Source organism: Glycine soja, chromosome 11, assembly GCF_004193775.1.
Source record: "Glycine soja cultivar W05 chromosome 11, ASM419377v2, whole genome shotgun sequence".
Lineage (NCBI taxonomy): Eukaryota > Viridiplantae > Streptophyta > Magnoliopsida > Fabales > Fabaceae > Glycine > Glycine soja.
The window spans coordinates 14,507,292-14,519,323 of NC_041012.1; the positions used below are offsets into that span (position 1 = coordinate 14,507,292).

At 33.2% G+C, this 12,032-nt stretch overlaps 1 protein-coding gene across 1 annotated transcript; it reads right to left on the reverse strand.

Annotated features, from left to right (window-relative positions):
* Positions 1–1,031: 1,031 nt before the first annotated feature.
* Positions 1,032–8,288, reverse strand: LOC114377199 (putative phosphatidylglycerol/phosphatidylinositol transfer protein DDB_G0282179). Its single transcript, XM_028335616.1, has 4 exons — positions 8,078–8,288; positions 7,337–7,438; positions 6,868–7,028; positions 1,032–1,470 (listed from the first exon to the last, which is right to left on the reverse strand). Exons 1-4 carry the CDS (start codon positions 8,178–8,180, stop codon positions 1,363–1,365), a joined length of 474 nt encoding a protein of 157 aa, XP_028191417.1. The 5' UTR covers positions 8,181–8,288; the 3' UTR covers positions 1,032–1,362.
* Between the last annotated feature and the right edge of the window lie 3,744 nt (positions 8,289–12,032).

A 12,032-nucleotide genomic window follows, 5' to 3' on the forward strand; every position in this document is an offset into this window, starting at 1 on the left:
TTTTAATCATATAACTACAATATACTATATTTTTTACTTTACCGTTACTTATACCGCCGTCAACATCAATACTCTATTGCAATTTCATTATCATCAATTCTCAAATAAATTTGATATAATACTTTTATTTCTTTACTATTGCAGCAGAACATCAACAACACAAATGATGAAAATTTAATATTACATCACACCCACTAATGCATATTCATATCAATTTACCCCTTTTCAAGTTAGTATTTTTTGTATATAATAACAAACTCCTACTTGGGATTTTTAAATATTCACTGATCTTATCTACATAGACAATCAATTCATTTATTTTTGTTCATTGTACAACTTCTCATTCACTACAACAATATGATACTAATCATAATCTCACCAACAGTATCCAAACCATTCTACAATACGATCAGGTTAGTTTGAAATACATACTTAAATTAATGTTTTCTTTTTTCTACCAATACTTCAACATTATTATCATGTCAATAAACAAAATTATCAAAGTGTATACATATAGTCATAATTTGCATTTATCAATACACAAATAGGAGTAAGAATCCGTGCATTAGCACGGGTGTCTCTCTAGTGTTAACAAATAAAAGGTCCTGTTATACACAATTATTCAAACTAGAAGTAAAAATTAACCCGTTTCTCACAGGCCTTAACTAAAAATTCAATCTATGGAAAAGTGAAGATACATGAAGATTTTATTTTTCTCATATGCCTCTATCACCCATTCACCCCTGATTTGCTGAAGTTTATTTACCTTCTTCTCCCACCACGTTTCTGTTTCTTTGGTTCGCTGACATCCATACACTGTTATATACCACTTTTTTTATCACATGAATTGCCACAAAGCAACCACAACAGAATCTCAACAGTTATATACCACTTTTTATAAAAAAAAAAAAAAAAATAGATTCCAACTTCAATCTTCTAGTCGAATGGATATGGATGTGTGGGGTGTTGGAGAGGTGCGGGAGGCAGGTGGCAAACAATGCAAAATCTTAAAATGAATAAAACTCTAAATAACCATGTAAACAAAAGATATATCAATAATTAAAATAACTGTAGAACTCTTTTTTGCATTCGGTGCAATCATATAATAATTTCATGCCGCAATCTGCATCATAGCAGCCGCGACCGCAATTCAGAACTATGGATTGCACTATGCAAATACAGAAAGAGAAATTCAGTCATGGACCTTATACAACATCGTGAGTCTAATGACTCTGACATTAGAGAATATTGGCCTTATACGATACGACTCTTGAATTGAAAGGTGATATACAGTGCAAAATACAATAAAACACTTCACAACAAAGCAAAAAAGTTCCCCAGATCAGGCATGCAAAGGACACTTTACATATCAGACACAAAAGATCCAAAAACAATTTTAAAATTAAACTTAACGCAAGTTAACACCTCCTCCCGATCATCCTTCAATGTCATCTTCAGAGAGTAGGGTCCCTGCAAAAATGAACACAGACAAGGAAATGAAGCCAGTAATGTAACGGTTCAATAAAACAGAAAAGTTTTGCCCAGCAGAAATTTGTTATCTAAGACAAGGATGATTAAACCAAGAAAATAGAGTTCAAGAAAATTTTACATCGTCATTCTGGGCCCCGAGTCCAATCAAGACTTCAGTATAGTATGTGACAAGAGGTTAGCAGCACACTCTTTCTAACACATACTCTATTATTACTTAAATTTTTTGAAAAGTACCAATTCAGGGGGAGACTCATCAAATGAGATGTGGGACCTACCAAAGTTTACAATTGTTAATAAATTTCAGCCAATAGTAGAAAGTGTGTTCCAAAGAGTGTGTTAGAGAGTATATTGCTAGTATTTCTCTATGCAACAATAAGTAGTGTTGATTGCCACCTTATCCATGTGTATTACCTTGAGTGCTGAGATCAAGCATCAAACAAAACATGAATTTGGGGGAAGGGATACTTGCAATTCACAACACAGAGATGGCACTGACAGTGCCATTTTTCTTAATCGAAAACATGCATTCAGCAGTGATTTTTTCTAAAGCTTTAGATAGAGTGACACACCATGTGGAATGCATATTTGTCTATTTCATCCCAAAGTCCCTTAAGCAAGATAGGTATAGTGGTATGAAACAGATAACTAAGCTATGCTATCTATGGATATCAGGTAATAGAAATGATTTTCTCCTTGCTGATTTTATTCATCTTTCATATATTTATAACAAGTGAGTCTGAGCACGTGCTGAAATTGGGTCAGCTATCCCAACAAACTTTCAAATAATAACAGAATTTGGTTAACAAGGCAAATAACAAACATGCACTTTTCTATTAATATCCTAATATCATATCAGCAAGTATTCCTCAGGCTATCAGCAGGTATCCTTCACGCAGGGTCACGGTATCATGCAGGTATCTTGTGGGTTCTCTTGGGCCTGCTCTGGATCGTAATGCTATCATATAGTTATGTTGAAACCACAATAGTCAGCATTTAGCAAAAGTACACATTCCAACACCCGCTCTAACTTTACCATTTACATCACCTACCTCCTTCTAGCTTACTTTTGCAGGAAACTCCCTCCCTTATATTCTATCACATCCATACATTAATGCACAAATGTGCCCATCCATCCTTGTACCTTCAGTATTTACCTTCTGCCTAACAAGGCCCTATAGAAAGTTTTGGTTTAGCTCTCAAGTGTCTGGATGCGTGGATATTGTGCGCAGAAGACTACGGTTTGACTCCTTAAAATAAAATAAAAAATAGAAAGTTTTAGTTTATGCATGTATAAGACAAACAATTGAGGCAAATCTAACTCTAAGGCAAACTAGGACACAACTACAGGCTATCATATAAAATAAATAAATAAATTCAGTTCAAGTAGCATATATTGCAGGATTGTTCTTGCTTATTAGAGTTTAAATGCCTCTTGATCAGTGCTGTTAAATGGCGGCCATGGCGGTGCCATGGCGGATTTTCATGGCGGTTTTTCGAAAAAACGCCACCGAATAGCGGTGGCGTGGCGGGTTTGGGATGGCGGCCGCCATAGCCATGGCGGTCGTGGCGGTTATGGCGGAGTGGCGGAAAATGGCGTTTTTTTTTTGCTTTTTGTCCGAGGTAGGAGTTGGGCTGACCCGACCCAACCCTACCCGGTTATTCATTCAGCTAAAAGACCCTCCAGCACAGCTCTGTGATTCAGAACAACCTTCCATCTAAGAGAGAACCCAACCGCGAGCCTCCCCTGCACCAGCCGCGTCCCTCCCGCACCCCACACGCACACCCAGCCGCGACACCCGCAGCCGCACGCACACGCAGCCGCGACGACCTCCAGCAGCGACGCACCGGCACAAACGGCGGCGACGAGCTCCGGCAGCGACGCACCTGTCACGAGCGGCGGCCTGCAGCGAGAAGTTCTCGCGGAGAAGACGAAGCTGTCGCGAAGAAGAAGAAGACGCAGGTTTTATTAGTTTTATTTTTTCTGTTTGACACCCCATGTTTTCTGTCTGCAGCTTTTTTTTCCTTTTGCTATTTGACACCCCTTTTTACTTTTAACAGTCCCATTTTTTTTTCGTATTTGACACCACGATTTTTTTTTTCTGTTCAGTCCTCTTTTAAATGGCTGAGTTTATTTGAACTCTGTAATGAGTTTATTTAGTGTTGGTACTTGATTATTGTATGAACTCATGAAACTTTTTTAGTTTATTTGAATGCAATCCTTTGTTTTTTTCAATTTCAATGAGTTTATATATATGTTTTTTTTTTTTGGTCCGCCATGGCATCCGCCATTTTCCGCTACGCCATCCGCCATATTTTTATGGAGGATTTTTTACTTTCCGCCATGAACCGCCATCCGCCATTAACAACATTGCTCTTGATAAGAATCACACTTCTAGACTAGCTTAAAAAATTTTCATAAATTTAAAAAAGATCTAGAACTTTAAAAGGAAGTTTAGATGGAAGCATGAATATCCAAAAACTTAATAAGGTCAGTCATTCAAGTGCAATATTTGTAAAGGTATCCAAATCAAAATCATGTGTTCAAGAATTGAACATTGATTAAAGATTTGAGGGGGAAAATAGTAAAACTTAACTTTAAAGTAAAAAACAAGGTAAAACTGAATCAACAACCACCACCAAGCCTACTCTACCAAAAAGTCAAAAGCCAAATTTTCAGTAAAAACCTTTAGAGCAAAAGTATTTTCTAATGGTTTTTTCTGAAGTTTTATTCAGCATTCCTTTACCACTTTTAATTGAATTATCTTCCACTTGATCAACATTTCTTGCTAAAGCTTATATTGTTCTTCTCATATGTCCAAATCACCTTATGTGAGTCACCATAATCTTCTCAATAGGGGCTACTTCAACTTTCTCCCAAATACACTTGTTTCTAATCTTATCTTTTCTTGTATGTCTAATCATCTCATCTCTGCTGCAGATGACATTTCACTGCCTAATATTATCTACCATTAAGCATTGGTCATTTAATAGTTGTATGGTAGAGTTTTCCCTTGTGTTTCACTGGCATTTGGTATCATGAGTCATGCTTTAAACATTTTCTTCATCTTATCCATCTAGCTTGAACTCTGTATGACATCCAAATCACTTTGATAAGAGATCCAAGATACCGAAACTATGCGACTTGTAGTATAATATGATTGGTGATCCTCAATTAAGGAAAACTGAAAAAGTGAATAATTAATGCAAACTGCTTAAAAAGATGAAAGGAGAAGAGAGAAACCACAATCTTTTCAAGCTATCAACCTTCATAGCTGAACACTTAAAACATATTTTGCTCCATTAAAGAGTCAGTGATGTATGTGGAAGAGGGAGCACCTAAATATCATGTTCTAAAGAAAAACTGGGTGTATCTTGCCACTTGATTTGGCATCTAACATCACATAAACCCAAAATCATAGTAAAGTAAAAAGTGAACAACCGCAAAGAATTTAGTAAGCACAAGAAAACAAGTAACAATATGAAGGATATGGCTCAACTATGAACTATTTAAATAAAAAATTGACCAACTGAATGTCAAACATAACCACAATATCATGCCTTGAAGAGGGAATGTGAAAAATATGTTATTATTCAAAAGGATTCAGAGAGCCAGTTTAACAGAAAATAGATGTAGTACGAACTACGAAATATACAGCCAGAAAACCCACTCAAGAATGGCACACAAACTAACCACCGTCAAATTAATTTTTGAGTCATCCCCCAAAAAGAAAATTACTTTTTTAGTCAACAGAGACTACTGATTTAGACAAACAGAATGACCAATTGATTCAAATCCAATCTATTGCATTGGTGTAGTTAACTCTATCTCTATGACCATCATTAATAAAAATAGCATTCCAACATATCACTTTTTTGCATGTTCACTGGTGGTTAAATGACTTGTGACTTTACACTTAGGTGATGCATGATGTCACAGAGAGAGAGAGAGAGAGAGAACAAGAAAACTTTTTTAAGTATATTTGTATTATGGAAAATCAGTTATTTGAAAGCAAGGTCAGTTTCAATCTCCTACAACAAACCTACTTTTCAAAAGGTAAAATTCATTTGTGTCAAAGAATTACATGTGAGGATCTCCCAGAAGTAGGGGTGGAAACAAGCCAGGCTTGGCTAGGCTTGGTCTTGGCCTGAATTAAAAATATAAAGTTTGGCTTAGCTTATTTACCTGTTATAGGCTTTTTTTTAGGCTTGGCCTATGAGCCTATTAAAAAGCCTATTTTACAATAAATATTATATACGAAGGGAATCTAATGACAATACAGTGAAACTTTGAGAATTCGTAGAGTACTTTTTAAAATTTAATATAAAGAAAAACACATACTTCCCTTTTAATTTGTGCGTGGAAAAAAAACGAGTTAAAATTAATTAGAGCACTCTAATATGAGATTAAAATTCACTAATCAACACAATTCAAGTAAGAATTATAATCAGAGTACTTTAAGTATTCAACAAAATATTGTAAACAAAATAAGCATGCTAAGTAAAATACCATAAGTTCCATTCGATAATCTAGTCTTATGTCAAATACTAAAATAAATAAGAAATAAGAACTAAGGCAGGTTAAATACAAAGAAGTAGAAAATTTTTAATTCCCAAGCCATCTCCCAAACATGAAGCAACGAACCAGCATTGAAAGAGAGAGGAGGGTTATGTGTTTTCCTTATTTTGCTCTTTTATAAACTACAATCGTTTCAAATCCCTTATTTGGTTTTCTATCTTTTACGTAGACTAGGCTGTTTAGATTTTGTCTTATTTCATTTTTTTAAAGATTGATTTATGTCTTTTAAGTTTTAATATATATATATATATATATATATATATATATATATATATTAAACAGGCTAGCCTGACAGGTCAAACAGACTTTTTTTAAAGCTTGGGCCTGGCCTTTTTATTTAAATAGGCTTTTCAAAGAGCCTGAGACCTTTATAATAAACAAGTCAGGTCAGGCCTTAAATAGGTCAGGCCGAAGGCCCCTCATAGGTGGCCTGGCCCATTTCCATCCCTACCTAGACGGTACACCTCAAGACATTTGACACTCTAAAGGAATTAATTTAATCACTCTTGATTAAAGCAAACTTTACATTGTAGTAATTTTTCAAGTTACAAGCCCAAAAAAGGAAGATGGTGCAATACACACCGAGTGCATATTTGCAAATGCCCAATAATGAGAAAATTAGCACCAAAATCAAAGTTATATAGATTAATTTCACAATGCCAGAAACATTTAAGTGTCAAGGCTCAAGGGACCCTTAAAAGATGTCAAAGGAAGCTGTATATCATGATAGGGTAATATTTTTAGAATATGTTCATTCTTCAACTTTGCTAGGAGAGTTTGTTTGATAAAATGAAACTAACCGGTGGAGTAATTGCAGGCAATGTTTGGGTGTGAGAAATCAGAAAATTGCCATTAGCAACAGGACAGGTTACTTCTTCACAAAGATCAATTCTTTCAGTATGGACTGGCACCCCAACGTATGAAACTCCAATTACCACCTCTCCACCATAAATAGCTTTACCTGCATGAAGGATTGACAGAAAATCCACTTATAATTTGTTAAAATAGACAAGTGGCGCATGATAAGGAACAAATGAAGTGAGTAATAATATAAAATGATAGTTTATATAAGTCCCCCGAATCATTTGCAAACAACAGGCGTTTAGATGAATGATTATTAATATTATGTTTACACATACTTAAAATTAAAAACAATATTGAAATGTATGTAATAAGTAGTACCATGCAAATAAAATAAAATTTGATGGAAATTTGAAAAGCAGCAAAACCAGATAAATAAGGAGAGAGAGAGAGAGAGAGAGAGATTACCAGAAGTTGCTGAGATCTTAAAGGTAGCCGCCTGGCCACTCACCACAGGGTTTGGTGATATTTCAACTCCAGACACCTTCACAGCATAGTCTGCCTTCTTATCTACAAAAAATTTTTGGCATAAAAAATAAAAAGACAGAAAGATAACCATAACCTAAAACAAATATGAACAAACAATAAACATATATATAACAGCTGCCAGCACTACATGACATCACACAGTGACACTCTCACTCTATCACTCTTTCAAAAACACTCTCACTCTAACACCCTCTTTCAGAAACACTCTTTGGGAGTCTCACATCTTATATCATCATTTCATATTTCGTAGTTTTAAATAAATTTTAATCAATCAGTATGTTAAAAAAAATGTGTTCCTACCGTTCCACTTTATCTAAAATAACAGATTCCAATGTCAAACAGAAATCGAATCTGAACCCAAATAAAAAAAATATTTTTTTTTCACATAAATCCATGAAAGTTGCAGAACCAAGCACTTGCGAGGGTGGAAAAAGGACTAGAAAACTCACTGTGCAGAAAAACAATTATTATCAACAAACAGAACTAGTTAAACATCAAAACATAGAGAAGTAATTCTAAATTTCAAATCTTATCTTGCACTGATCGAGATTAACTCCTAATCAAAATTATGATAATAATAAAAAGTCAAAAACAGAGAGAGAGAGAGAGAGAGAGAGAGAGAGAGAGAGAGAGAGAGAGAGAGAGAGAGAGTTGAAGTACCGCAGTAAGTCACTTTAATTTTAGCTTGAGCGTGAAAGGGTGCAAGGAACAGAATGGATAAGGAAACAAGAAGGTAGAATCTGGGAAGAAACTGAAATTCCATCGGTTGCTTCAAAAGGGTCTTGGAAGGGAAGAAGAGAGTTTGGAAAGAGAAGAGACACACAACACAACATTTTGCTTAGGTGTTACATTATAATAAATAGACCCACTGTACCCCAAAAGAATAATAAACAGAGACAAACTAACACTCCTACCCACATAGAATATATGTATGTATTTATTTCTAAGAATTTTTATACAAGATATTTTTAATATTTCAGGCATTTTTTTAGTTTAATTTTCATTAACTATTCATAAAAAAAGGCATTACCATTCTATAAAAATTGTATTAGATATAAATTTTTAAATAATCATAATAAAACTCAATAAATTTGCTATACATAATAACCACTTATTGATGTAAGAAATTACATTTTGATTTAATTTTTACCATAAATTTTTTATAAAATTACAAATAATTATTTTTATGACATTAATGTGTTCTCCTTTTTTTTGTGAAACAGGAATGTTTTCTAAATATACACTTAAAGTTTCTTTAACATCATTCTAATGGTTGATATTTGTAAAGTCCCAACAAGAACCAGTATAAGAAATATTAATAATATAAAAATATTTTTTAAAATAAGGATATTTACTTTTTATTTTCAGTTCATAAATTTTCATTAACGTTTATAAAATATTATTTTACTTTTATTTCATTTTTTGAATATTTTTATTTATTCTTCATAAAATATTAAATATAAAATAAAAAAAGCAGAATTTAATTTCTAAATTTAAATTAAATTCAATAAATAAATCAAGCACTGCGTGTAGTGCATGGCATCTTCTATCTATTATACAAGGAAGGCCCTGACTAACGAATCTATGTCCTTTTGCCACCTGTCCCACTATCGGACTTTGTCATGTTGACACCTGTCCAATTAGAAACCTTCTTTTATGCTTGTTTGCTCATTGTTGTGTGTTGTCACCTGTCCAATAATAAACTCTCTTCTATACTTCTTTGCTCTTCGGTCCGTGTGTTGCCACCTGTCCAATAAAAAACTCTCTTTTATGTTTCACTATAAATCGGGTGATAAACAAAATACTCTTCACTATATGTGTCTTTCCTTCATAAATCGAGTTTATAATAGTGAAATCAATTTTCGTAACTTCGTTATTATCAAAACAAAAAGATCATATCATACTTTTAATGGAAAAAAAAAATTTCATACAAAAGTGAAATGAATAAAATTACTAATATTAAATAAATCAGTGTAACTAATATAAAAGATGTGTTTTCAATTTACGTTTTTCAGCAAATTGTAAACAATAAAATGCATTATCTGGAAATCATAATGATTAAATTACAACTTTAAATTGTCAAAACAAAGTAACATAAAAATTTCTCCATCAATCAAAATGGGGTCATCATCACTCTATTTTTATATGCAACTTCTTTTCAGATATTACACTATCAATTTTACCAAATGGACAATATAATATTTAAATCTGATTGATAAGAAAATCTTGACGGAGGCAAAAGAGATGGAGGGGAGAGAAGAAAGTTATGGAATTAAGGGGAATTAAATGATGTAGTGAAATCTGACAATTAGAAAGCGATACGTGTGGCTTGGTGGTACTTGAAAAAAACATCAGCATGTGAGGAGGTGTAAGTACTGAGCAAAATAAAAAAATAATAAATAAAATTACACGTGGATTGAAGTGAGCAAAGAAAGATTGGAGAGTTTATTTTTTTTATTGGACAAAATTAATTGGCAAAAATTAATTGGCAAGTACCTATTAATGGAAAGGTTTTTTCCAAATATTACACTATCAATTTTACCATATTATTCAAATCAGCTTTAATTTTCTATTTATTTTTGTCGTAATCATTGTCAATTTATTAACATTAACATTTAATTATTAAAGGTTCCATTTTTATCTATTTTTTCCCATTTCTTTTTGTCTAATTTTGATTTGTTTTTGTTATCTGTGTTTTCTTTGTTTCTTTATTTTTTACAGTGCAAAAAGCTTAAATGTTTTTAGTTTGCCTCTATTGCATGCACATCTGGTAGAATAACACACTACAGGTGCAGTTTTTATCTGGAAACTCCACGAGTGCAGGTTTGATTTTTTGGTTCATGATTAAAATTTTTCATATTCATCAAAAAGTTTTGGCTTTTGTCTTTTTTTGGGTTTTATGATTTTTCTCGCTTCAATCCACGTGTTATGCCCGTGTTTGCTTTTATTTCTTTTCCTCTTCCCATTATTCTGCCCCTCCCTCCACGTGTCCTGCTCGGGTTTTTCCATCTCTTCTTTTCCCATTGTCATTCCATCCTTTCTCTCACTCCTCATTTTTTCTAAAGAGAGAAAAGGTTGTGACAGACACAAAGAAAGAAGAGAAAGATCAGAAAAAAAAAAAGTGGTAACATAATTTCATGAGAGAGATAAAGAGGAGACAAGAGAAAACGTAGTTGCAACACCTGGCACTGAGGAAGGATTTTTTTGGGAAATAAATGAATTATTAATTAATTACAAAAAGGAAATGTTGTTGGAACTTCTACACCTTGCCTTGCATTTTCGGTTTATATCTGTATCATTGGTTAATTTTTAAAAAATGGTTTTTTACAGCCCAGAATCTTGGGCCTGTCTTCTACGCTTTTTAAACATCTAAGGTTACGATTTTTAAAACCAAATCTATGATTTTTATGTCTGCTTCCACCATTACATTACATTATTATTTATTTGAATTAGTTATTAAAAACCATCTAATTTGGTAAAAAATATTTGCTTCATACCAAAAAATTAGTCTTCTCAAATTATTTTATTTTATTATATATATGATATATAATATAATATATAATATATAACATAATTACTTTGTTAACACCTGTCATATTAAATACATGTTGATTATTTTTTGCTCATATATTTGTTTTACTGCATTTTTATAAATATCAATATTGGTTGTGGACATTCAGTAATAAAAAAAATAGTCACAATGATTCAGATGACTCTCCACCTCCAATCTTGCCATACTCCATTGAATGCTCCATAATTCTCAAACCTCTTCGTATTCCACCCCTTACATATTTTCACCAACCACTGTGTCACTTCAACATTTATTCTTCACAGGCCACTTCTTCAGCAAATATTCAATGTTCATTCCTTGAACAAAAAATACTAAAACAGTTTAGAGAATGCCTTCAGAGTTATCGACTGACTCAACCAAGACAAACACCAGTTCTGATTCATCAACAGCTACAAGCAAGGTGCATGTGAAACCAATTACTCGCTTACTCTCTCAAAATATTTTGAACATTGTTCATTCTCTGTTTTCCTGGATTTTTTCCATTTCTGCTCCGTCCACTCTTTCTCTCCTGCGTTTTTTCCATTTCTTATTCTCTTTTTTTCCCGTTCTCACTCCATTCACTCTTTCACTCCATTCACATGGGTTTTTGTTTTGCTTCCTACTGGCTTAGCTTTTTGTTTTGTATTTTACTTCCTTTTCATTCTCGGCCCCTTGCATGTAATTGTTTTTTTTTTGGTTATTTAAATTTTTTATTTGGTTTTTATGTATATTGCTTTCGACTGAAAGACTGTTCAGCCTGAAAAAATGCGTGACCTTTGTCATACCTACCTTTTCTTTGTCTCCTGCTATTTTGATCTAGCTATGGAACCAAGCCTTCTTTCTTCCTTTATGTTTTGAATGCATGCACGGATATATTTTGACTCATTACTAGTGTCAACTGTTATAAAGATTGTTTTGTTTATTTTTTACCAGCAGACAACGAATACACAATTTCCTTTGTTATTTGATTTTTAATCTACATTCCAGTCGAAAGATACTTTATGTCAGCATCCTGTTAAGTTTGGCATGAGTATCAGCCTAAAAGTTTGATCCAAAAGATTAAAG

What these genes read in the sequence shown, in the direction of transcription:
- LOC114377199 (XM_028335616.1), bottom strand. Translation starts at nt 8,180, where the DNA reads ATGGAATTTCAGTTTCTTCCCAGATTCTACCTTCTTGTTTCCTTATCC. An exon ending in AATTAAAGTGACTTACTGCG is followed by an intron (nt 7,439 to 8,077) that starts GTACTTCAACTC and finishes AATTTTTTGTAG; the next exon opens with ATAAGAAGGCAGACTATGCT. An exon ending in TGCCTGCAATTACTCCACCG is followed by an intron (nt 1,471 to 6,867) that starts GTTAGTTTCATT and finishes TCATTTTTGCAG; the next exon opens with GGACCCTACTCTCTGAAGAT.